General features: G+C 44.2%; 1 protein-coding gene across 2 annotated transcripts; it reads right to left on the reverse strand.

Moving 5' to 3' along the window:
• Positions 1-1703: 1703 nt before the first annotated feature.
• On the reverse strand, positions 1704-24521 carry LOC129519940 (eukaryotic translation initiation factor 3 subunit C). Of its 2 annotated transcripts, none has more exons than XM_055340778.1 (21): positions 24453-24521; positions 24180-24319; positions 22747-22812; positions 22456-22645; positions 21709-21834; positions 21457-21511; positions 21221-21330; positions 20700-20827; positions 13618-13777; positions 13131-13234; positions 12543-12684; positions 12215-12340; positions 11989-12082; positions 10987-11177; positions 10549-10773; positions 5725-6088; positions 2563-2722; positions 2405-2470; positions 2228-2315; positions 1972-2134; positions 1704-1874 (listed from the first exon to the last, which is right to left on the reverse strand). In XM_055340778.1, the coding sequence occupies exons 2-21, from the start codon at positions 24278-24280 to the stop codon at positions 1792-1794; spliced, it is 2742 nt and encodes a 913-aa protein (XP_055196753.1). In that variant the 5' UTR covers positions 24281-24319; positions 24453-24521; the 3' UTR covers positions 1704-1791. The 2 variants fall into 2 exon arrangements, with proteins under 2 accessions (XP_055196753.1, XP_055196754.1); XM_055340779.1 differs by having other exon boundaries at positions 24424-24483.
• Between the last annotated feature and the right edge of the window lie 1962 nt (positions 24522-26483).

The following is a 26483-nucleotide window of genomic DNA, read 5'->3' on the forward strand; positions in this document are numbered from 1 at the left end:
AGACCAATAACCCAGGGGGTAGTGGAGCAGTAAGACAGTGGGGCCTTGAGTCCCTCAATGATCTTCTAGAATACAGATGGGTTTAACCCCAAGCCTGGACCTCTCCCCTACCTCTGTACTCTCACATGAAAAGTAAACTACTTTGTTTGAATCACTGTTTTGGAATTCCCTTGTTGAAATAGTTTAGCCTACAGTGTAATTAATTTGCAATCCAGGGATGCCTGGGTGGCTCAGTCGTTGAGGGTCTGCCTTCAGCTCATGGCATGATCCCAGGATCCGGGATCAAGTCCCGCATTGGGCTCCCTGCGGGGAGCCTGCTTCTCCCTCTGCCTATGTCTCTGCCTCTCTCTATATGTCTCTCATGAATAAATAAATAGGGGATCCCAGGGTAGCTCAGCGGTTTAGCGCCTGCCTTTGACCTAGGGTGTGATCCTGGAGTCCCGGGATTGAGTCCCACATTGGGCTCCCGGGATGGAGCCTGCTTCTCCCTCCTCCTGTGTCTCTGCGCCTCTCTCTCTCTATGTCTAGCATGCATAAATAAATAAATAAATAAATACATACATACATACATACATGAATGAATGAATCTTAAAAAAAAATTGCAATCCAAACTCTTAATCTCCAGCTACCTCACTTATGTACCAAACATGTCTCAAACTCCACATTTTAAAATCTAACTGCATTCTCGGTACACCTTGTATATTCCTGAACATAAACACTATCCCAAGTATTTCTTGTTAATAAGCTTATTGTATCAATTTATTCCCAATCAGGAGAACCTCATGTTCTTGACTCCTACTACTCCCACATTCAACAGCTCAGAAAAATCCCAGCTTATTGCATACATCCCTCTTTAACCCCTTCCTCAGCTCAGATCCTAATGATCCTGGCTGTAGATGCTTTTTACTTTCTGGTTGGCTCTCTGGTCTCCAATTCCAAGTCTACAATGCTGCTCCATTACCCTTCTTAAAACGATCCATTCATATACTTTGTATTTTGTTTCCAAAAGTCCAAAGCATTTCATCACTATGGTCCCAGCCTACCTCCTATACGTACTCCAAATACACTTTATACCAACCACATTATTACTTATCTCCTCCAATCCTTTGCACTTGCTCTTTCTCCTTTGCCCACATCTATACTTCTCAAATGTGGTGGAGGACCATTTAAAAAAATTCTCCAATTTCCTGTGGACCAATACTTTTAGAGACACCATACAAATTAGAAATTTGATCATATGTTTAGATATCACAGTGGTGACATGTCTCTCCATGCTGGCTCTTAATTATGATGCCTGTCTTTATCAGGGTTAACTACAGATCTGCGCTGGTCCAAGTACCATACTTCCCACCGGCCTAAACTAACTCTCCCTTCCCCCTGCCTGGGGAACCACCACCCAACCCCCTCAAAGTCCAACCATCACTACTGCCTCCATTACACTTCCTGATATTTATGCTTCATAGTCACATCCTGTTCAACACATCCACTGCCTTCCATACCCCTGGTAGAACTTATCATGTGTTATTACAATTTCTTGCCAAATGTCAAAGAGCTGCAGGCTCTCTGATGTCTGGGATACATATAAGTCATCTCTGCATCCTAAGCCTTGTGCCTATCATGTGGTAGAAGTTCAGAAATATAATTAGCAAACGAACATGTCCAACCCACCTCCATGGCGACATGCAGACAAGCAGGCACTGTAACAACTTTAAACAGAACTTTAATAACTCAGGATGTGGTCTACGACTTAAAGGCTGAATGGTCTGGGCCGGAGGCACAGAAGCGAGGCCATTAGTAGGCTGTCTGAGACTGCTGCTGGCGGTACCCGCCCCGACGCATGTAGCCCTCGTTCTTGCGGTAGCCGTCCTTCTGGTCTGGAGGGGAGAGGTGAGAGGAGGAGGACGTGAATGACAGTGAAGAGGCAGGAAGGGGACCAGAACCCTGGGAGAGCAGAGGGACAGAATAACTGACCTCGGAAGTAGCCACCATAGGTACCCTGCTTGTGGTCAAACACCCGCTCATTATTTTCCACCAAGCTGCCCAGCTTCTCAGCCAGCTGCAGGGCCAGGTTCTGTTGGGCAGTGGGTTCGGTGCGGTGCATCACCACAGTCTGCGTTGGCTGGTCCAGAGAGGCCTAATAGGAGTGAGGTAGAGAACGGATGTGACACAGATCTCCACTCCAAACTCCCCATGATGTCATCTGCCCATTTACCATCCTGGCCCTTACCATCAACTCCTCATTAATGATCATCTTGCTGATGATGGAGTGTACAGTGGGCAGGTCCAGTTCAAACATGTCAGACAGAGTCTCCATGCTGGGGAGAAAGAAGGTAGAGAGCAGGGAACAATTAGGAGCTTTGACCACAAACCTGGGGCACCTCCACTGCCTCGGGGCCCATCCTACCTGATGGAGTCATAGACACTGCTGTAGGTGAAGAGGTAGGTTCGCAGTGATTCTTCCTGGATCTTCCTGTGGGGAGAAGGGAGTAGAGGGTAGAAATCTTCAGGGAAGGAGACCAACCAGTCTTTTCCCCACCCACCATGGCCTTTCTCTTTGCTCACCTAACCAGCATGGTTCGGACTTTGTCAGCCTCAGGGAAAAGGTCCCACACTTTGCCATTCATCTTTTCATTGATAATAAAACTGTGACAGGTCTTCCAGTCGCCCATCTTCATAGCCTTGGAGGCAGCAACCACGTGTTCTCTCATGGACTCAGGGGGACCTGGAAGGTTGAGAATGAGGCAGGGCCCAGGGGAAACTTCGGACCACAGCTCCTGCCTCAAGCACCGCTCAAGGAGGAACATGGGACAGGAGAGCAAACAACCAGACTGGGACTCTCTCAGCTCTCTACTAAATAGCCATGTGATTGTATAAATCACTTAATATCAAAAATATTTAGACTAAATTGGTCTCTGACATGCTTCAGGGGGATTAGTGAGCCCTCCTTTGAAAATACTGGAAAATCGTTGTCTATCCTTATGTACCTTTTCCTAAGGTAAAAGCTTTCATTAGATTCTTAGATTTTCTGACCTAAAATTTTTTTTCTTTTTTTTTTAAATAGGCTCTACACCCAGCATGGAGCCCAACATGGGGACTGAAGTCAGGACCCTGAGATCAAGACCTGAGCTAAGATCAACAGCTGGACACCTAACCAACTGAGCCACTCAGGTGCCCTGACCCAAAAAAATTTCTAGTGTCTCAACTGGAACTGTATTTATCAAACTTTATTCCACCTTCTTGATTTTGACTATGTCTGTATATCAGCTTACTTTTCTTTAAAGACAAAGCAGGGAAAGAAAACATGGCAAACGAAAGTAAAAGGAATTCAGAGTAGACAACAAAAGTGCCAAAACTCTACCACTAGAATGGACGGTAGGTGTAAAGAAACATGAACACGGCAGACCCTAGAACAGGGAGCAAGCTCAAAGGTATAAGAGATCAGCCCCAAAGAGAAATGTATGAATAAGAGAAGTAAAAGGAAGAGAACTCAACCCTTGTGATTGGCTTCTACTTTGCCACTTTTAAAGAAGGAAGAATTAGTTATATAAAGATTATATCTCTCTACAAAACCAAGGGTAGCACAGAGCTTACCCAGAAACTGCCTTTTGATCCCACGCAGTATTAGAGAGGCAGGGACTGTAGTGAGCCAGAGAGCCCTAAATGATGGAGACAGAGCCTTTCACTGTAAATTTTCCAGTTAAAATAAAACAAAGCTTCACTACCTAAGGCAGACCAAATTTGTGAAAGGGGTACCTGCACTTCACAAAACCACACACACAACCAGTAGGACAGACCTGAGGAAACATGGCTGTGGACAGTAAGTGTGGTCACTTGTCAAGTGTTTCCAGGCATCAACCCCACAGGAAAAGTACAATTCAACAAATTCCTTTCCTAGTGAAATCACAACCCACCCAACCCTTGGACTGATCAGTTTTCAACAAGTGATCAAAGGAGCCAATGGTAAATTCTCAAATGCCAAGGGTCTTGTTGGTTGGCAGAAAAATGTCTATGAAGGGAAAAACAGAAAAAGAGGTTAGAGAGATACATATCAGCTGTATTAAACTTGGGTAAGGGATACCTGGGTGGCGCAGCGGTTTGGCGCCTGCCTTTGACCCAGGGCGCGATCCTGGAGACCCGGGATCGAATCCCACATCAGGCTCCCGGTGCATGGAGCCTGCTTCTCCCTCTGCCTATGTCTCTGCCCCTCTCTCTCTCTCTCTGTGACTATTGTAAATAAATAAATAAATAAAAAATTAAAAAAAAAAAACTTGGTTAAGTCACTTAACTCCCATGCCAGTTTCTTTAAAAAAAAAAAAAAACAAACCTTATTTAAATTTAATTAGTTAACATAACGTGTTATTAGTTTCAGAGGTAGATGTCTGTGATTCATCAGTCTTATGTAACACCCAGTGTTCATTACATCACGTGCCCTCCTTAATGTCCATCACCCATTTACCCTGTCCCTCCACCTCCCCTCCCCTCTAGCAACCCTCAATTTTTTCCCTATGATTAAGAGTCTTTTATGGTTTGTCTCCCTCTCTGATTTCATCTTTATCTTTTCCTCTCTTCACCTATGATCCTCTGGTTTGTTCCTTAAATTCCACTTATGAGTGAGATCATATGATAATTGTCTTTCTCTGACTGACTTATTCCACTTAGCACAGTACCCTCCACTTCCATCCACGTTGTTGCAAATGTAAAGATTTCACTTTTTGATGGCTTAGTAATACTCCAGTGTGTGTGTGTGAATAGATGTATATATATATATATACATATATTTATATATATGTATACACACATACATATCTTTATCCGTTTGTCCATTGATAGACATCTGGGCTCTTTCCATAGTCTGGCTATTATGGACAGTGCTGTTATAAACACTGGGGTGCAGGTGCCCCTTCAAATCACTACCATTTGTATCCTTTGGATAAATACATAATAGTGCAATTGCTGGGTCGTTGGGTAGCTCTATTTTCAACTTTTTGAGAAATCTCCATACTGTTTTCCAGAATGTCATGCCTCATTTTCTTAATCAGGAAAAAAGGAGGTAATAATGATACCCATATCATAGGGTATTATGAATGACAATTAAATGCATTGTTATCTATAAAACATTTAAAACAGTGCCAGGCAGAAAAGAAGTACTTATGTGAGTTTATGCTAAATAAAACATCACTGGAATCAGGTCATGGAGAGTTTAACTTAAGAGACTGAGGAGGTTGGACTTTGCAAAGAACTTTGAAAGATGCTAGGGACATGTAACACCATATATTTGGTAGAAAGATAATGCTGAGAAATAAGAGACTAAAGGAGAGAATGAGAATAAGGAGCTTAATCTGTAAGCTAAGACAATGTATCCCACAGCCTACTAAGTAAAAAGGACACTTCTAGGTTCTACACAGAGAGGTCACTGCATCAAACAGAATCCTCTTGTGTGAAATTATTCCCTTCAGCTTCTCTTAATCCTCTGAATAAAAAGGCATCAAAGATGGGCGCCTGGGCTCAGCTGGTTAAGTGTCTGCCTTTGGCTTAGGTCATGATCTCAGGGTTCTGGGACTGAGCCCTGCATGGGGCTCTCTGCTCGACGGGCAGTGTACTTCTCCCTTCCCCCACCCCTGCTTGTGCTCTCTCTCACTTGCACGTTCTCTCTCAATTTTTTTTTAAAAAAGCATCAAGGGACAAATGAGCAAAGTCTGCTGCATTGCAGAGCCCCATACTCACCCAACAAGGGCTGCCGCTCGCCCACCCGCAGCTGGTGATGGAACTGCTTGCTGATCATGCGTCGGCGGGCGTCACTCTCATGGGCAGCCATGTAAGGGATCTCCAGGAGCATGGCAGACACCAGATAAACACACTCCAGCAGCTCCAGGTTGATATGTAGGTGGAAGGGCACCTGCCGGCGCCGCTCCACCTTCTCCTGCTCCTGGTTGCGCTCCTGCAGGCTCCGCAACAGCAGCCCCTGGCCCAGAAGCTCCTTGGCCCGGCCACTTGACTGAATGTCCAGTAGGGCATTGTGAGCGTCCTTGGTCAGGCCTTGGCGGAAAGCACATATGCCCAGCTGCACCATGGTGCGATTGTACAGGATCTGAGAATGAAGGACAATGCACTCAGAAGCGGTAACTACAAGGCGGGCTACTCATCCAATCAACAAATATACACTGAGGACCTATGAGGTGCTGAGCACTAGGCTATCGGCTGGGACAGAGAACAAACCAGATGAGTCCCCATCCTCTCATGGAGCTTACATTCTAGGGATAAGGGGATGAAGAGCAAAATGACCACAATATGCAGATGGAGACTCATGCCAAGGAGAAAAATAAAACAGAGAAGGGAGTTAAGAAGGGAATGGTGGTGGTGGGAACTCACAATTTTATACAGGATAACTAGGGAAGGCCTCATTTTGAAGGGAATGTTTAAATAAAAACCTGACAGAAAAAGGGGAACAAGTCGTGCAGGTATCTGGAAGAAGAGTATTCTCGAGAAAAGGAAAAGTCAATGCAAAAAGGCCTCGTGGAGGAGCTGTACCAGGTGTACTCAAGGAATCAGTCTAGAACTGTAAAGATGTAAGGGTAAACTGGATAGGCAAGCACACAGCCCTGTAGGCCAAAAGCATTAATGCTTTTAAGATGGGGAAACCACAGGAAGGTTCTGAGAAAATAAGAGATATAACTTGAGTTAAAGGGTTAACCCTGGCTGCTGTGTTAGGACAGCTTGAAAGGAGAGAAGGCCAGAAGCAGAGACCAGAAAGGTGAGGGTGGCTCAGATCAGAGGGTAGCAGTGGAAGGGATAAATGGACTCTGAACAGAAATGGCTGGGGAATCAGATGAGGGATCTGAGAGTAAAACAAGAATTGAATTTGACTCTAAAGTTTCTGGCCTAGGCAACTGAAAATACGGACTTGTCACAAATTACGATAGGGGAAAATTTTAGGTAGTACAGATGTGGGGAGGAGGGCAGATAAAGTCTTTACTGATTACAATTAAAAATATATAGGTCAGTAGTAGTCCTGAACATAGATGCAAAGAGCCTGAAAAAATACTAGCAAAGAAAGTCCAGCAATAAATAAAAAAGATAATAGATCATGATCAAGTAGACTACATCTCTGGCATGAAAAGCTGATATAAAAATCTAAAACCATAGTTACCATATGAACACAATAAAGGAGACTTAACTGCATCATTTTAGTAGATGCAAGAAAAGCTCTTGACAAAATTCAACATTTATTTAGGACAAAATTTCTCAGTCAACTAGGATAAGAAGAGAACTTTGTCAATCTGAGAAAGTGTATCAACAGCTAACATTATACTTAGTGGTAAAATGTTGACCGCCTCCCTAAGACATGCAAGGTGTTTGCTCTCACTACTTCTATGCAGCACTAAGTACTGGAGATTTGAGTTACTGCAATATATCAAGAAAGAAAAAGGAGAGGCGCCTGGATGACTCAGTCTGCAACGCATCTGCCTTCAGCTCAGTTCATGATCTCCTGGGATCCAGGCCTGCCTCAGGCTCCCTGCTCAGTGGGTAATCTGCTTTTCCCTCTCCCTCTGCCCCTCTCTCGTGCTCACACACTCTCTCTCTCAAATAAAATCTTTCAAAAGAAAGAAGAAAAAAGAGAAGCCATAAAGACTGATATAGTAATAAAATGGTCTGTAGGCAGATAACATGATTATTTCAGCAGAAAAGCTAAACCAGTGAACAGAATACTAAAACAAATTAAGTGAATATAGCAAAACAGATGCATTCAAGGCCAAAATACAAAAATGAATTCTATTTTTCTATGTCAGTAATTAACAACTGGAAAATGAGATGAACCAATTACATTTGTTTTTTTTTTAATTTTTTAAAAAGATTTTATTTATTCATTAGAGACATAGAGAGAGGGGTGGAGACACAGGCAGAGGGAGAAGCAGACTCCGCACAGGGAGTCTGATGTGGGACTCGATCCCGGACTCCAGGATCATGCCCCTGAGCTGAAGGCAGAAGTTTAAACACTGAGCCACCCAGGCATCCTAAAACCAATTACATTTACAACAGCATTAAAATCCATAACATTCATAAATAATTTTTCTTTTCTTTTTTTTAAAGAGAAACAGAGAGAGAGAAAGCACAAGGGATGGGGGGTGCACAGGAACATGCTTCACACCCAGCATGCAGCCCAGTCCATCTCATAACCCTGATATCATAACCTGAGCCGAAACCAGGAGTCAGAGGCTTAACTTCAGGAATAATTTCTTAAAAGACATGTAATAGGGATGCTTGGGTGGCTCGGTGGTTGAGTGCCTTTGGGTCAGGTGGTGATCCCGGGGTCCTGGGATTGAGTCCCGCACCTGGCTCCCCACAGGGAGTCTGCTTCTCCCTGCCTGTGTCTCTGCCTTTCTGTGTCTCTCATGAATAAATAAATAAAATATTAAAAAAAAGACATGTAATTACACGGAACACTGAAGAAAAAAATGAAACAAAGAGGTAAGATTGAAAGGTTCAGTGTTATTAAGACATCAATTAATTCCTTCAAAACTGATTTATAGTTTCCATAGAATTCCAGCAGGTGTTTTTTGTAGAAACTGTCAGAATTCTAAAATTTATTTGGAAATGCAAAAGTTACAGAATATCCAAAGCATTCTTAAAAAGAACAAAGCAGGAGGCCTTATACTACCTGACTTCAAGACTTACAGGCAGAGTAATCAAGACAGTATGGGACTGGCACAAGGACAAACAGATGGATGAATGAATAAAACAGAAGAGAACAAAAATACATTTACACTTACAACCATATGTTTTTTTCATGTGGTTTTCCACAAAGGCACCAGAACAGTATGATGGGGAAAGAATGTCTTTGACTCTGACTTCATATCCTATATCAAAACCATAGATCTAAATGTGAAAGCTAAAATCTTCAAGAACTTAAAAGGGTTAAAAAAAAAAAAAGTATCTTCATGAACTGTGAAGGTTTCTTTAGATAGGACCCCAAAAATAATCAGCATAAAAGAAAAAACTGAAATTAGATTACACCACAAGACATGGCATTAAAAATGAATAGGGGGGGATCCCTGGGTGGCTCAGCGGTTTAGCGCCGCCTTCAGCCCAAGGCCTGATCCTGGAGACCCAGGATCAAGTCCCACACCGGGCTTCCAGCATGGAGCGTGCTTCTCCCTCTGCCTCTCTCTCCTGTGTCTCTCATGAATAATTAAATAAAATCTTAAAAAAAAAATAAAATAAAATAAAATAAAATAAGTAAAATATAAAATAAAATAAAATAAATAAAATAAAATAAAATTAAATTAAATTAAGTTAAATTAAATTAAAATAAAATAAAATGAAAATGAATAGGTAGACCACAGACAGGAAAAAAATATTTGAAGAATGTTTATCTGACAAAGAACTGGTATCTAATAATAAGTAGTCGATTTCAGGGGTTATCAGGGAACTACGAACCAACACCATAATGAGATACCATTAAACCACCACCAACGTGGCTTAAATGAAAAAGATCAACAATGCAAAATATGGGTAAGGAGTATAATACCCACACATTCTGGTAGGAGTTTCATTCTTATGAAACTGGACATACACCTACACTTTGATACACCAGTTTTACTCTTAACTATTTACCCAAGAGAAAATGTACAGCAACATAAAGGCTTATTTTTTTTTTTTTAACATAAAGGCTTATAAATGTTCATGACAGCTTTGCTTATGATAGCCCCACACTGGAAACAGACCAGGAGTCTATGAAGAGGGGAATCGATCAAGAACTTCAGATAGTGCAGCCCGGGTGGCTCAGTGGTTTAGGGCCACCTTCATCCCAGGGCGTGATCTTGGAAACCCGGGATCAAGTCCCAGGTCAGGCTCCCTGCAAGAAGCCTGCTTTTCCCTCTGCCTGTGTGTCTGCCTCTCTCTCTGTCTCTCGTGTATAAATAAATAAAATCTTAAAAAAAAAAAAAAAAAAAGAACTTGAGATAAATTCATGCACTGGAATAAGAAGGAACAAATGGGAATGCTATTTAAAAACTGCCATCACATGGGCTCGCCTCAGATTCACAAGGTGTATACTTCTAAGTGTCAATATCGCTTCATTGTTTGAAACACACATTTACTAGACCTGAACTTAGACATGGCTGTCACCCTCCCATGTGAAAATGTCCCCACGACACTACCACATGTGCAGTCAGCAGTCCTGCTGTCATGTCCCAACACACCACACCACATCTGGGTCCTGCCTTTCCTTAGTTTAACAACTTAAGGTTTTTCTCTCCTTTTATAATAAAAGACCTTCTAATGCTCTCAACCAGATACACAGGAGGGACAATAAACATTAATGGAACCCAAATCTCCATCCCAGAGACCTCTAGTGGTGTCAGAACAGGACAATACCCTAACATGCAGGAGGATCGAAGAATGGTGGCATTTGGGAAGGACCAAGTGTCCACTCATATCTCCACCAGCCAGAGAGGTGGCTAACCTGGTTGAGCCATTCTGACCATGGACAGGAGCCTGGCTTGTTCTTCCCTTTGCTACCAGGGCCAGAGCGCCTCCTTCCCATCCTACCTGTACTGGTGGGTCCGCATGCTGAATATTGTCTTGCAGGTGACTCATGAGCATGAGGTCCCGGGCTTGGTACCAGCGGGAGTGCAGGGCATGGTGGTAGATGTGGCAAAGGATGGCACACGTGCGGATGCGGTCTGTGCGGTCCTTGGCATAGATGTACTTGCACAGCCTCTCCATCAGCACAGCTGAGTCCTCGCCCTCATTCTCTGCCTGGTCTTGCTCAGACTGGGGGGAGGGCAAGCAGTGGCAGGATGTTGTTAGAGGAGAAGATCTGACAGGGCAGAGACCCTGGCTCAGGCTTCACAACCAAAGGCTAGGCTACATCCAGCCCTGTTCCTGTCCCTCCCAGCTCCCCTCCCGACTCCACCTCCGAGAATTCCCAGGGAACAGATTCTGCCATTAAGTCCAGACAGACATCATCCCTCTCCCGAGACTCACCTTTGAGGAGCCCTCCGGGGGGGTGAGCTGCCGCTGGTGGGCCTTGTAATCAAATTTGTAGTAGGTGTGGAGGATGCGCCTCAAGTAGACTCGACAGATCTCCTCGGTGGTGCCCTTCTCTTCCAGGTAGCGCTGCACGCGCTCGATGATGGCACACACCTGCGCCTCGTCCTTCAGATGCTCCACGTACTCTGGCGGGGAGAGCCCCCCTCTGCTCAGCCAGGCACCTGGCTTTCCCCATCCTCTGCCCCAGAACTGTACAGCCACCTCTACCCATGTGCAGTCTCCTCACTGTGCCCTGAAAACACCATCTCTTCCCCAGACACTCCCTTTCTGTTCCTATCCGTGAGCTCTTCTGCTACTTCCTCCCCTGATTAAGTCCTCCTTCTCATTCAGATCTTATCTCAGATGGCCCCTGCCTTAAAATGTTTTCTTCAACCATTACCTACAGTGGCTATCCTGTCTCCCACTATCACAGGTCCCTATTTAAATTTGAATTGAATGCACCCTGCACATGATCTACAACTGCCTCATTTTATTTACATGCTGAAATGTCTTTCCCCAGGACTGAAATGTAAGCTCCATGAGAGGAAATGGCCTCTGGCTGCCTCACTCACCACTGTAGCCCTGACTCAGTAGGCACATGTGGGTATTCATATTTCACTTAGTAAATATCCTGTACTTCCTCCAACCCAAATGCCTCTAATCCAAGCCAAACAAGCAAAGTGGACTGAAGCCAGACCGCAATGATTCTCAAAGTACAGTCTCCAGACAGCAGTATCACCTGGGAACATGTAAGAAACGCAAAATTTGGAGGCAAACCCTCCATCCCCCGCTGACCTACTGCATCAGAAGCTATGGGAGTGGGGCCTAGCATCCTCCCAGGCCATGTGGATTCTGGGGTAAGGAAGGGCTGGCTCATCAGACACCCTGTCAGTATAATCCTTAGTTTTATTCTCTGCACCTTCCCACTGATGCCCATGCCTGCCTGCCTAAACTTACCTTGCGAGTGGGGATCAGTATTTTGCATTATTTTGGTAAATTCTTCATCCATTCGTTCCACCAAGGTTAAGATACAGCCACGGACACGCAGTGGCTAAAGGCGGTGGTAAAGGAGGAGCAAATAATTAGCCCAGATCTCAGTGCCAGACTTCGACCCCTTTGTCTTCACTGAGCCTTCCCAAGACAGACATTATATGCCTCCAATTAGTCTCCAATTTCTCTTTACCTGGTCAGCATTATGTAGGTTCTCACTTTCCTCCAGGATGTTCTCTCCAACAAAGATGTTGGGGTTTGCAAACAGGATGTCCATCAGCTCATTGATACAGTCCAGGCACTTCTGCCACATCTCAGGCTGTCAAGAGAGCAGAGGGCTGTCAGAGGCATGAAGGCGGAAGAAGCAGGGGCCTCCCAAGGGCCCCTTCATCAGGAATCCAGTCATCTACCAACACGGCCTGCACAGCCCTTGAGTTTTATGATACCAGCATCCCCCCCACCCGGTTCCCCCAACCAACCCATCAGCTCAGCTCTGGGATGCTCCTCTTCATTGCCCTCACCTTCATGTACGTGGCTAGGTTCGGGTTGTAGTCATAGAGAGAGGCGATGATATTGAACTTGATCTTTACTATGACGCCCTCCCCCAGGTTGTTTTCAGACGCAATCTGAACCAATAGCTGTAGCAGTTCAATCTGGGCTGCACTGGAGAGGAGCAGAAGAGGGTGAGGCATCAGAGACAAATAAAAAAACCTCATCCTGTCATGCAGCATGCCCTCCTCAGACAGCAAGGCGGCATCATTCCCACCACCTGCATACTTGCTTCTCCTTTATAAATTCCAAACAGAAGCAGCAATAATGCTAACAATCTACCATCCTCTTCAGTTACCAAACAATTAAAGAAAGTGAGCATTATTCCCATTTTACAGTTGGGAAAATAATCCCCAAAGTTTAAGTGACTGTTTTAAGATCAAAAGGAGAGTAAACAGCAGAAAATGGACAGGTATGTTAAGTATGTTCCAAGTATACCATTCCTTCAACAGTAGCACACACAAATCTTCCCAAACTGCTATTTCCCCACCAACCTCCATCCATGTTTTAGAGAAAAAAAGAGCATTCACCCTGTAATCTCACAGGCCCATGAATCTTACCGATCTGTTCCCTTCTTGCCTCGTGCCTGTAGGATCTCATTCAACTTCTTGATGACAACAGCGTGGGTGATCTCGGTTCCCTTGGCAAACATTTTTGGCTTCTCCTAGGCAACACATGTACTATCATGTACAAGCTGATACAAACCCATTCTTGTCCTAACTTTTCTCCCAAACCAACCAGGGGAAATCTCTCCCAAACAGCTTCCCAATTCATTTTAATATTAAAGCCCAGGGTGCTTGGGTGGCTCAGCTGGTTAAGCGTTTAGGTCTTGGTTCCGGCTCACGTCATATCTCTTGGGTCATTGAACCAAGCCTCGCATTGCACTGTGCACTCAGCACAGTCTACTTGAAGATTCTCTCCCTTCGCCTCTTTCCCCCATTCAAGTGCACATGCATGCTCTCTCAAGTAAATAAATAAATCTTAAAAAAACAAAAACAAAAACATAAACCCCAAAAAAAACAAAAACCACAACACTAAAGCCCTCACCTTAACGAGGGGCACTCCACCCCGGACCCTTTCCCACTCCCCGCCTTCATTGTCTTCCTCTTCCTCATCCAGGCGCTTAGATTTCCTATCGTGCTTTTTCTTGGCTTTGTCTTCCCGCTTCTTCTCAGCTGCCTTCTTGTCCTCCTCTGTGGTGGGGGCCCTGCCAGGAGACATGGCAGATGATGAAAGACCAGTCCCCACTCCACCTGAGGCATCTCCTTCCCATGAACTTCCTCTTTCTCCATCAAGCCCTGGATTCAAATTACACTCTAGAAGTAAGCTAGAGTTAACCATAACCATAACCAAAGCAAGGATTATCAAGCATGTGAATCTGCCAGATACTTACCAAGGCCTGTCACCGTATCATACCCACTAAGAAAATCCTACGAAAGGAACAGTATGGCCTGGTCTAATAATAAGGCAGAGGGGTCAATTTGGCCACTGTAGACATAAACAGCCTGCCATGTCGCCACACAGCCAACCTCTCAGTTTTCCAGAGAAAACTCAACCCATAAGTGACATAGTTATTCTTTTAATACTAGTTGCTCTATTCTAATCTTTTTACCAGTTACCAACTAATCAGTTCAAAATTAGTGTAAAAAAATTTGCTGTTCCCAGACTGGCTCCTCTCCCCTTATGAGAATTAAATTCTGAATTTAAAAAATAATTGTTCAAGACAACAAAATTCCCTCACAAACTCCAAAAAGGTCACTGGCTATCCCAAAGTGGTCTTTGACTACTTGGTGTCTGAAACCATTTCCAGATTTGAATACTTAAATACTTAATACTTCTAAATTATCTCAAACTTCATAAACTGATGAACAAATCTTTCCAAACTCAATAGATACTCAAATTATAATCCTCATCAACTGCCATTTAAACATCTACAAATAAATTTCATTTTAACTGCTTAAAAGGTCTGAACGTGTTTTAGTAATAGTTTATAAATTTGCCAGCTGGATCAAACTATTCCACTTGCCAAAGAATGTATGCCATAACCCCACAGTTTTCAGGTTTTTCCCCTGTACTACTGCAATACTCTCTTTAATGACAAAAGCTCACTTTATAGGAAAATCCTTTGCAAACACGAAACATTTGCTAAACTGAAACCTCTTGGTCATATCCCTAAAGCTCTGAGAAGATCAAAAAACCTACTGCAATTTTAGAATCGATGCTGCTTAAACTTCAAAAGAACTTAATGTTTCTAGCCTAAAATTTTACTGCTAGCCATAAGGATATCAGGATTCACACTTCAAAAACGACAATGAACTCTCACCCTACGAAATTCCTTTTTTTTCTTCAAGATTTCATTTTTAAGTAATCTCTATACCCAGCATGGTGCTCAAATTCACAACCCCAAGATTAAGAGTTCCATGCTCCACCAACTGAGCCAGCTAGGTGTCACTTTCACCCTATGAAATTCTAATTAGACTAAAACTTGGCTTGATAGATTATACCTTGGTATATTTACATCTTGTTAGCAATTAGAAAACTAATGGTTATGCTCTCAGTTATACATCAAATCGATGCAAGCTGCTTTTCCAGTGGGACATCACCAAATAAACTTCTATTAAAATATGTAGCCGAGGGGAGGCTCAGTGGTTGAGCCTTCGGCTCTAGGCATGATCCCGGTGTCCTGAGATCATCCCACATCGGGCTCTGTGCTCGGTAGGGAGCCTGCTTCTCCCTCTGTCTGTGTCTCTGCCTCTCTCTGTGTGTCTCTCATAAATAAATAAGTAAAATCTTAAAATAAATAAATACGTAGCCAAGAGACTAAAGATATTAAGAGACAACCAACAGAAGTTAGCCCTAAAAACTATGCTGAAAATGATCATTCCATGTCCTCTTAACAATTACCGACTAGAGCCCCTATAAACTCTTGCTTAGCATCCTAACAATTTAGACATTCAGTCCCACCAGAGATTTATCCTAAGGTCTACACACATACACAAACACAAAATGGCCTCCAGAAGCCAGTTAACTCTTAGTAGTAGGCAGCATCTCTGTGAAATTCCACAGGCCAATAATGCTATGAGGTAAATAACTTCCTCTAATACATCCTTCAAATAAAGGGTCATATTCAAGACAACACACATTTTACGTGTCTTCCTTCTCTTTCTTAATCTTTCTTTTGCCTTTTTCCTCTATTGCTGACTCTATCAACAGTTAAATATAACCTAAATTTCAAACAAATCTTGATTGCTCACTGTTGAAGGGCATCAAGAGGACACGACTGCCAGCTGACCCTTGAGTTGGCCATTGGCAACAGGAAGCCCCTCACCTTCTGCCCTGTCCTTGGGATGTATGTTCTGCCCATCATTCCTACCCCGGGGGCTGTTTCAAAAACATACCTTGTGAATAACATGTTAAAACCATCCGGACTGTATATTTGACACTGCCTGGTAAAGACCTCTATGTAAACTTTTATGATTCTGGTGGTTGGGTGTGAAGATGTACTAGCCTTGTGGCTTCCAAGAAAAGTCTCATCTGTTAGTTCCCTTGCTTATTAAACCAGCCACTTGCAGCCGTCTGCCTCTCTCTTTGGTTTCTCCCTGCCAGCCAGGTACTGGGGCTGGTTTCAGATTTCACCCTCAGAACACCCAAGGTGGTGAACCAACACTCGCATCTGATTAAAAGTCTAAGTGGATTAGAGGGCCTCCGGGGTGGCTCAGTGGTTTAGTGCTACCTTCAGCCTGGGGCATGATCCTGGAGACCCAGGATCGAGTCCCATGTTGGGCTCCTTCCACAGAGCCTGCTTCTTTTTGCCTGCTTCTCCCTCTGCCTATGTCTCTGCCTCTCTCTCATATGAATAAATAATAAAATCTTAAAAAAAAAAAGTCTAAATGTGATATTTTATCAGAAGAGATCCAAGACACTGGATTTCATCAGTTTGTACTTAAGAATTACCACCCCAACTACAAATTTGGAAATATTAATGTGTGATCCAGTAATTTACCTCTAATGTCTATATAGTAAATCAACGTTTTAGCCCCAAACTCACACTAATAACTTCCTTAGCTAAGAATTAATTAATCCTAGGTAAAACCCATAAGAGTCAGCCAAGACCACAATAAAGATATTCAATGAGTAACATCTTACTGCACTTGGAGAAATATTTTGGAAAAATATGGCAATTAAGAAAATAGTCACTTGGGCACTTGGGTGGCTCAGTGGCTGAATGTCTGCTTTTGGTTCAGGTCATGAGCCTGGGGACCTGGGATTGAGTCCCACATCAGCCTCCCCGCGCATCGGGCTTCTCATGGGGAGCCTGCTTCTCCCTCGATGTCTCTGCCTCTTGATGAATGAATGAATGAATGAATGAGTGAATGAAAGAGAGAAAGGAAAGGAAAGGAAAAGAAAAAAGAAAAAAAAGAAAAGAAAAAAGAAAAGAAAAGAAAAAGAAAAGAAAAGAAAGAAAAGAAAAAAGGAAGAAACTGGGTGGCTCAGTTGGTTAAATGTCTGCCTTTAGCTCAGGTCATGATCCCAGAGTCCTGGGATTGAGCCTCGCACTGGGATCCCTGCAGGGAAGCCTGCTTCTCCCTCATCCTCCATCCCTCCCCCAGGCTTGGGTGCTCGCACTAGAATCTTTAAAAAAAAAAAAAAAAAAAAAAGAAGGGACACCCGGGTGGCTCAACAGTTGAGCGTCTGCCTTTGGCTCAGGGCATGATCCCAGAATCCCAGGATGGAGTCCCATATCAGGCTTCCTGCATGGAGCCTGCTTCTTCCTCTGCCTATGTCTCTGCCTCTCTACCTCTGTGTCTCTCATGAATAAATCTTTAAAAAAAGAAAAAGCCACTTGAAAAAGAAAAGCGATTTAAAAGTTCACTAAACGGGGATCCCTGGGTGGCGCAGCGGTTTGGCGCCTGCCTTTGGCCCGGGGCGCGATCCTGGAGACCCGGGATCGAATCCCACGTCGGGCTCCCGGTGCATGGAGCCTGCTTCTCCCTCTGCCTGTGTCTCTGCCTCTCTCTCTCTCTCTGTATGACTATCGTAAATAAATAAAAAAAATTTAAAAAAAAAAATAAATAAATAAAAGTTCACTAAACGGATTCCTTGGGATCCCTGGGTGGCGCAGTGGTTTAGCACCGGTCTTTGGCCCAGGGCGTGATCCTGGAGACCCGGGATCGAATCCCACGTCAGGCTCCCGGTGCATGGAGCCTGCTTCTCCCTCTGCGTGTGTCTCTGTCTCTCTCTCTCTGTGACTGTCATAAATAAATATTAAATAAAAAAAAACAAACAGATTCCTTAAGGCATTCCCATAGACAGACTTATCCTGATTACAAAATTAAATAGAACAAAAGCTCTAATGTTTCTTATAATATCTGTGATTATCCTCATATTTTCAGTCCAAATCCACTACCTAATGTCCAAGTCCCTTAATGTTGCCAGACGGCCTTATTCCATACCAAAAAGAGACAGAAGCTCTTGAGATTAAACCCATTCCTTTAACCAAAAAAAATGAAAGCTGAAAAAATGTGATGAAGAAAAAAGTATAGATTGGTTTAATATGGAGACACTGAAAAAAGATCTTGGCAGACATTATGGAAACAGACGGTTATGCTTCTAGAAAACCCATTCACAACTAACACTAACCCTGGCTGGCTTAGCTAATGAGAAAATACGTGTGATCAAAATTCACTGTTCCCATACCATCTGTGGTTTCTCTCTCCTTGTTCTTTTTCCTCTTATACAAATCTTGCTTTTGTCTTGGTTTGGAAATCAACCTTAAAAACTGGTTTCGAGGGCAGCCCTGGTGGCTCGGTGGTTTAGTGCTGCCTTTGGCCCAGGGCCTGATCCTGGGGACCTGGGATCGAGTCCCACGTCAGGCTCCCTGCATGGGGCCTGCTTCTCCCTCTGACTGTGTCTCTGCCTCTCTCTCTCTCACTGCATCTCTCATGAATAAATAAATAAAATCTTAAAAAAAAAAACAACTGGGATCCCTGGGTGGCGCAGCGGTTTGGCGCCTGCCTTTGGCCCAGGGCTCGATCCTGGAGACCCGGGATCAAATCCCACATCGGGCTCCCGGTGCATGAAGCCTGCTTCTCCCTCTGCCTGTGTCTCTGCCTCTCTCTCTCTCTCTCTCTCTGTGTGACTATCATAAAATAAAATAAAATTAAAAAAAAAAAAAAAAAAAAAAAACAACTGGTTTCATGACACAAGTAAAACAGTCTCTGAATTATTCTTTGACATAAAGTCAAATTCAATGTCAAAGACCTTTGAGGATGCCATCGTTGACCGAACCTGTCAACTAGAATTTTAACTCAATCTAATTCTAGATATTTTTTTTTAATTTTTTGTTTTATTTATTTATGATAGGCACACAGTGAGAGAGAGAGGCAGAGACATAGGCAGAGGGAGAAGCAGGCTCCATACACTGGGAGCCCGACGTGGGATTCGATCCCGGGTCTCCAGGATCGCGCCCTGGGCCAAAGGCAGGCGCCAAACCGCTGCGCCACCCAGGGATCCCCTAGTTATTTTTTTTAATTAAGTATACAAAACAAAATTTCACTGGCTTAAAATATAGATCAAGGGTAATCTCTAAAAGGATAGCATGTAACTTCCAAACCAATAGAGAGAAACATGCTAAGACGGAAAAAAAGAATACAATCTAGACATGGCTTAAGAAGTAGAAAAGTCAGTGAGAAAGAAAATAGAAGATAGGATTAACCTCAATTATTGAGTGAAAAGCCAAATCCCTCTCAATTACCTTAACACATTGTGTGATTCCATTTACATTATATTCTCTACAAAGGGTGAATTTATCTAGAGACAGAAAGCAAATCAGTGGTTGCTGGCTGGGGTGGGTGGGGTGGGAGCAGAGGACAACACCACACACACACCAGAAAGACCACTGCATGATCAGAGGTTTGGAATTTTCAGCCTCACCATGACTAGGAGAGAAACAAGGGCTGAAAACAGAGCAATCAGTGAGTAATGACTTAACTGATCACACATTTTTAATAAAACCTCTATAAACATCCCCAAATGATGACGTTTGGAATGCTCCGTGGTTGCTAAACACACTGTGGTGCCAGGAGTGTGGTGCATCCAGATAGGGCATGGAAGCTCTGTGCCTGTTCTCCCACACCATGCCCTGTGCATCTCTTCTACTTGGTTCTTCCTGAGTTGTACGTACCCTTTAAAATAAACGAGTAATAGCAAGTAGAGCGCTCTCTCAAGTTCTGTGGATTGTTCTAGCAAATTATCGAAACTGAGGAGGGCAGGATCCTGGGTGGCTCGGCGGTTTAGTGCCTGCCTTTGGCTCAGGGCATGATCCTGTAGTTCCAGGATCGAGTCCCACATCAGGCTCCCTGCATGGAACCTGTTTCTCCCTCTGCCTGTGTCTCTGCTTCTGTGTCTCTCATGAAGAAAGAAAAGAAAAGAAAAGAAAGGAAAGGAAAGGAAAGGAAAAGGAAAGGAAAGGAAAGGAAAGGAAAGGAAAGGAAAGGAAAGGAAAGGAAAGGAAAGGAAAGGAAAGAAAAGAAACTGAGGAGGGAGTTGTGGAAACTCGGAATTTATAGCTGGTTGGTCAGAAGTACAAGAGCCAAACCTGGGTCTTGCCACTGGTTTCTTTCTTTTTTTTTTTTTTTCAGTGTATAGTTTATTTTTTTAAAAGATTTTATTTATTTATTCATGATATATATATATACGTATATATGTATATATATATATATATATAGAGAGAGAGAGAGAGAGAAAGAGAGAGAGAGGCAGAGAGAGAAGCAGGCTCCCTGCTTACCATCAGAAGCCCCACCACTGGCTTCTGAGGTGGGGGCAGTACTGTAGGGCTGAGCCCTTAATCTGTGGGGTTGGCAATAACTCTGGGTCGTTTCAGACTGAGCTGCATGTGGAACACCACATTGATGGCCAGAAGGTTGGAGAACCGGTAGGTGTAAGGAAAAAAAAAAAAAACCCGCAGAGATGGTGTCAGAAATGCTATAAACACACACATCAGATATACATGCCTCCTGGGCTTGACCAGTCAAGTGGAACACAGAGTAAGAAAGGCTTCTCAACAAAAAGGTGACTGCAGGATTCCTACGCTTCCCCACTATGGCCCAAGGCACCACTTTTTTCCTTACTTTTTAAGGAATCTTGAAGCCAGCACTGTCTGCTTCCCTTCTTCCTCCTCTGAGTCAGAGTCAGAAGATGTGGAACCCGTATCCCAGTCTTCATCATCTTCTGAATCTTCTGAGTCTTCCTCATCATCCTTAGAGAAATAAGAGCATCAGCAGGAAAAAGGCTGGAGACTGCCTGGTTTCCCTGCCGGCACAAGTCCCAGGAATTTTCGGGAGCAGAATAAGAGCAGATACTCAAGAATGATCATATGAAGAGCTGGACTGGGCCACCAAGACCCAGAGAGAAGTGCAGACTTGCTCCAGGGACCCACAGTTCTCCGGGGGGCAAAGTGGGGTCTTGAAACTACTGCCCCATGTTTCAGGGCAGTCAGTGCTCTAATCCAAGACAAAGCCTGTTCTCAAACCAGGCTCCACTAAACCCTACCTCTCCCAATCCTAGGGCTGTCAGTCGTCATTTCCCCCAGGAACTTGAGAATGGTCCATGGCAGGCAAATCGCCCTTCATAGTCTCACTGTGGCTCTTACCTCCATCTTTTTGAGGAACTTGCGACTCTCTCCAGAAGGAGCTTCTGATTTCTTCTTTAGGAAAGCTGCAGCACTGACTCCGTCCTCATCCTCATCCTCATCTGAAGAGCCTGGTGAGAAAGGAGAGAGAAGAGAGAGAGAGAGTGATGAATAAGGCAGAAGGGCAACCAAGAAAGCAGGCCAAAGGATCCCCTGACTGTGAACTCGTAATCATTACTAGTGAGGGTCCCCCTCACCTTCTGAATCCTCCTCGTTCTTCTCGGCGTCTTCGTCCGCAGACTGCTCAGGGTTCTTAACAAGGGAGATGTAAGAATAATTAATGATGCCTGCCAACCACTGCCCCATCCTCCCTATTCTCCCCCTCCACCCTAGTGCTATGTGTCCTGATTCCTTCTCCAGTTACCCCTTCCATTTGCAAATACTCTTCTGTCTCTCTTGGGGGGATCACTGTCCCCACAGTTCAGAAAGTCTATCGCTAGCATCCTCACCTGCTTGTAATTTGTAATGTGGGACTCGAAATCTCGGTTGTATTTTCGGATCTTCTGGCGTAGGGTGCTCAGGGCCTTGGCATTGTTCTTGTTCATCTTCTTCTTCCCTTCCTTATCCTCCCATAGCTAAAGGACAGGAGAGGGGAAAAAAGTAGAATAGGGATGTGAGACTAAACAGTATTACCTAAATCTCAGGCTTATGGGACACCTGGGTGGCTCAGCAGTTGGGTGTCTGCCTTCGGCTCAGGGCATGATCCTGGAGTCCCAGGATCCGGTCCCACATCGGGGTTCCTGCATGGGGCCTGCTTCTCCCTCTATTTTGTACTTCTCTCTCTCTCTCTCTCTCTCGCTCTCCCTATGTCTCTCATGAGTAAATAAATAAAATACTTATAAATCAATCAATCTCAGGCTTCACCACAACCATGATGATGAGTTTTGCTATCTGTACACCATCTGTACTGCTTACCAACTGCATTTATTAGCTTATTTTTTAAAAAGATCCTTTGTATTTCACCACCAAAGGGGGAAAAAAAAAACACAAACAAGAATAGGAAAATAAGTGACTAAAATTCTTGACCAAAAAAGGTCCTGGACTCTCCTTGCTTCACCCCTCTTTTTCTCAGGCTCTAGGAACTACTATATGGATAGCAAACAACCAAGAGGAGACAGGACCCCTGGAAGTGGGTTAGGACCAGGCCCCAGGTCCACAATCCCCTCTGGATCCTCTCTCACCTGCAGGCATCATACCTCATTAAGATAATCCTCTAGATCAGCCAGGATGCGGATATAGAACCGGGGGACACCTTCCTTGTCCACAATGCTCTTAGCCTTCCCGTATGCTTTTCCCAGGAGCTCAAACTCTTCCAGGCACTTGGTGACATCCCGAATCTTCATGGCATTACGGATGGTCCGGATGAGATTGGTCAGCTCCTCAAACCTGTGTTGGAGCCCAAAACCACATTGGACGTGCTCACCAACATCAGAAAACCCACTACTGCTACAGAGATTCCCCATGATCTGGCCTCCCCATGGCCTCACCTCTTGTCCTTGGCACTTCGGACAACTCTCTTGGTATCTTCTTCATCCTCACTCAGCAACAACGGCCTGTTTCAAAGAACAGACACCATTAACTTCCCTTCCTTGCTCCAGTCTTTTCAAGTGATCTCTATTTCCCTTCTCAGTGAACCCAAAAGAACAAAATTACTCAAGCCATCATACCACACTTATCCTTAATGCTTCCTCTTCAAAACCTCATCATATACAACTCATCTAAGCTTACTTCAGGTATGCCATTCTGTCAAACACTGCTACATATACAAAGAGGACCATCTCCATCCTCTCAAAAATAAAGCTATTTTCTGTGTCAGAAAACTAATTACACAAAGACACAAATAACTAAGCACTGAAAGAAATCAAGAAAAAAGGGTACTCCAGCTAGAATGAATGGAAAAGGCTTTAAGAAGGTGGTACTTAAATTAGATCACAGAAAGCAATGTTTCCTAGATTGTGAGGGGCCATGGGCAAGGAAAAAGTCCCAATGGCTTTTAACACCTCCACTACTAGCACGTTTCTTTAGTAAGGAAAGACTATACTACAGCCATATCTCCATTCTTTTTCTTCTCGTTTTATTAATTTACCAATTATTTTGTATTTTAAAGTAAGTGATGTTGGTTTTTCCAATTGTGGCAATAGTAAGAAATCATATTCCGGAGGCTATATGTGCATATGTATAAGTATTATTAAACAATGGCACAAGAATATAGAAAATGTGCAAGTGGCATGTATGAAGTTCAAGAAACAACATTCCAGTTTCAAAAAGTGAGAAGAGTTTTTATTTTGCAGAGACAGGGGATGCGGTTGAGTGTCTGCCTTTGACCCAGGTCCGGAGTCCTGGGATGGAGTCCCGCACTGGGCTCCCCGGGAGGAGCCTGCTTCTCCCTCTGCCTGTGTCTCTGCCTCTCTGTGTGTGTCTCCCAAGAATAAATAAATAAAATCTTTTTTGCAGAGACAGGAGTACGCCATTTCAGTAAATATCAGAAACAGGACAATAGATAATGATGAGCCAGCCCTCAGTACCAGGTGGCGGGGCTTCAGGAGCCACATCGAGCAGCTCTCAAATACCAAGTGAGCATTTTGGATTTCTTGTGAGCAGGATTTTTTTGGTGGTAAGAGGAACTGAGAACTTTTGGAGTCCGATGCCGAGCGGAGAGGTGGTACAGAGGCTGTGAACACGCAGGCCAGTTACGAAGCTGATACAACAGACCCAGCCAGTGGGAAATCTCTTCTGACTCCAACCCCCTGCGCCCGGCGGATGGACTCCCACAATTCACAGCACCCTGAAGCGTGAAGGTTGTCCCTTCGACACTGCTCTGGTCCCTTAAACTCTCGCCGCCTCCTCCATTCCCCTCCCACATTCGCGGCCTTCCCGAGCACTCCCCGACCGGTCACCGCGGCGCAGGCCCCCCACTCACTGTTTGCCGTAGTTGCCCCCGACAGGTTTGGTGACGAGCTCTTCCCCCGACAGAGACGACTCGGACTCGCTGTCCGAACCGGTGGTGAAAAACCGCGACATGGCGACGGCGCTGAGAGGCTGCGGCGGGCGCAGCGGGACCTGCGGGAAAGCGGGAGTCACAGACCGCAAGAAGGGGCCGGGGTCGCTACTTCCCGACCTCTACTTCTCACCATCCCCGCTAATACCCCGATTTGCGTCCCCACCTCAAAGGCCAAGGCCCGAGAAATACAACCTGTCGGAGCTCGCGAGTCACACCGCGAAGCCGCAACAACGGAAATACGAAAAGAAGGAAGGCGGGAACTCTACGTCATTTCCGGGAGACTGACGAACTATACTGGTGACTACAACTCCCAGCGGTCTTCGCGCCGGAAGCGGCGTGAACAGGCTTGACGTAACCTTGGCAGGTGGGGCGGTCCCTGGAGAGTCTCAAAGCCTGTCGCGTTTTGTTACTCGCACGAACCACCTGCGGAATCAGAGTTTCAGGGCCAGGAGTTACTTTCTTATAAAGCTCCCACGTAACGCTGAGCTGCTAGGTTTTGGAGCTAGGGCTTTAAAGCAAACTGAGAATCAGACTTTGGATTCAAATCCTGTATCCCCACTTTGTGTAAATTAGGGAAATTTCCTAACCTCTCTGTGCTTCATTCTCCCCACCTGTAAAATGACAATAATAGCACCTACTTCATAGGATGTAAGAATTAAATGACTTCGTATACGTGAAGCATTTAGGAAAGTGCCTTGTAAATAATAAGCATATAATAAATAATTAGCTAGTATTCACTCATTACTCCACAAATACTTATTTACTGAGCAGGGTCCGAGGCGCTGGATACATTAATGAATAAGATAGAAATGGTCCCTGACTTCACAAGGAACTCATATTATATTGGAGTGGCATAAATTAACAAACAGATAATTTCAGAAAGTAATAAGCTCCATAAAGATATTAAAGTAACTGGTTAGATGGAAAGATTATTTTGGATAGGAAGGGCAGAGCCTCTGAAGAGGTGACATTTGAATTGAGATCCAAATAACAGAAAGAAGGGAACCATGCAGATAGTCTTATAGGGAAAGAGCACTCCCAACTCATCTTCTAGGAAAAGGGAAACAGCAAGTGCAAAGGCCCTGAGGCAGAAATGAACTTGGCCAGTTCTGGGAATAAAGAGAACGCCAGGGCAGCCCGGGTGGCTCAGGGGTTTATTGCTGCCTTCAGCCCAGGACATGATCCTGGAGACCTGGGATCAAGTCCCACATCAGGTTCCCTGCATGGAGCCTGCTTCTCCCTCTGCCTGTGTCTCTGCCTCTGTGTGTGTGTGTCTCTCATGAATAAATAAATAAAATATTTTTAAAAAGATAAAGAGAATACCAGTGTGCTATCAGTGAAGTGAGCAGGCATTAATAGTATAGAAGTAGACAATACTAGGTCATGCAGGTCCTTATAGGCCTGTGGATTTAAATCCAGGCGGGTTGAAGAAACCATCAGCACAGGGACTGTTTTACATTTTTAAATGTAGTTCCATTCATTCAGTATTTGCTGCATCTCTGGGCCTGCATTTAGTTGGAGACAGTGTTATCCTGAAAGAAAAGAAAAGAATTAGCAGACTGAAGGGAAAGAAGGAGACTATTTTGGGTAGAAAAATAGTGTGAAAATCCTGGAGACAGGAAAGCCCAGAGCACAGTCAGTGGCTGGTATATTGGGGTTAGAATGTGTCAGGGCCTCTCCACATGTCTTGGATTGTCACCCCTGTTCTTCCTTTCCCCTTCTCTCTGTCTCCTTTTTTCCTCTCTCCTTTCCTCCCTTCTTCCCTCTCTCCCCACAGATCCACTTGATTCTGACACCAACCTCTTCACCTCCCCAAATAGAAGAGGAATGCACAGAAATTGCCAAGGGAACCCAAGGTAAAGGGGAAAGGAAGTTGAATGACATAAAAATCATTGTCACTGAAGATGAAGAAATACAAATTCACGCTAAAGGGAAGTCATTGATTTTAGAGTGGCTTCTTGTTACTCCCAGGATCCTGAGAAGTTGCAAAAAAAAAAAATCATACTGAACTCTATTTTCAACCAGTTCTTTACTAAGTCATGAAAAATTTAAACTACAGGGAGCTGGCTTTCTTAGTGAACTTTTTATTGAAATGGGACATAGGTTCAGACAAATGATAGGTCATAAGTATACAACCTGATGAATTTTCATAAAAGTGAGTCCACTTCTGTAACCAGCACTTACGTCAAAAACAGGACATGACCAGATTCCCCCCACTTCCAT

The sequence above is a fragment of the Nyctereutes procyonoides genome, unplaced genomic scaffold (genome assembly GCF_905146905.1).
Source record: "Nyctereutes procyonoides isolate TBG_1078 unplaced genomic scaffold, NYPRO_anot_genome, whole genome shotgun sequence".
In the NCBI taxonomy this organism is placed as follows: domain Eukaryota; kingdom Metazoa; phylum Chordata; class Mammalia; order Carnivora; family Canidae; genus Nyctereutes; species Nyctereutes procyonoides.

What these genes read in the sequence shown, in the direction of transcription:
- LOC129519940 (XM_055340778.1), bottom strand. Translation starts at nt 24,280, where the DNA reads ATGTCGCGGTTTTTCACCACCGGTTCGGACAGCGAGTCCGAGTCGTCT. An exon ending in GTGGAGTGCCCCTCGTTAAG is followed by an intron (nt 13,235 to 13,617) that starts GTGAGGGCTTTA and finishes TGTGTTGCCTAG; the next exon opens with GAGAAGCCAAAAATGTTTGC. An exon ending in AGTGTCTATGACTCCATCAG is followed by an intron (nt 2,316 to 2,404) that starts GTAGGATGGGCC and finishes CTTTCTCCCCAG; the next exon opens with CATGGAGACTCTGTCTGACA.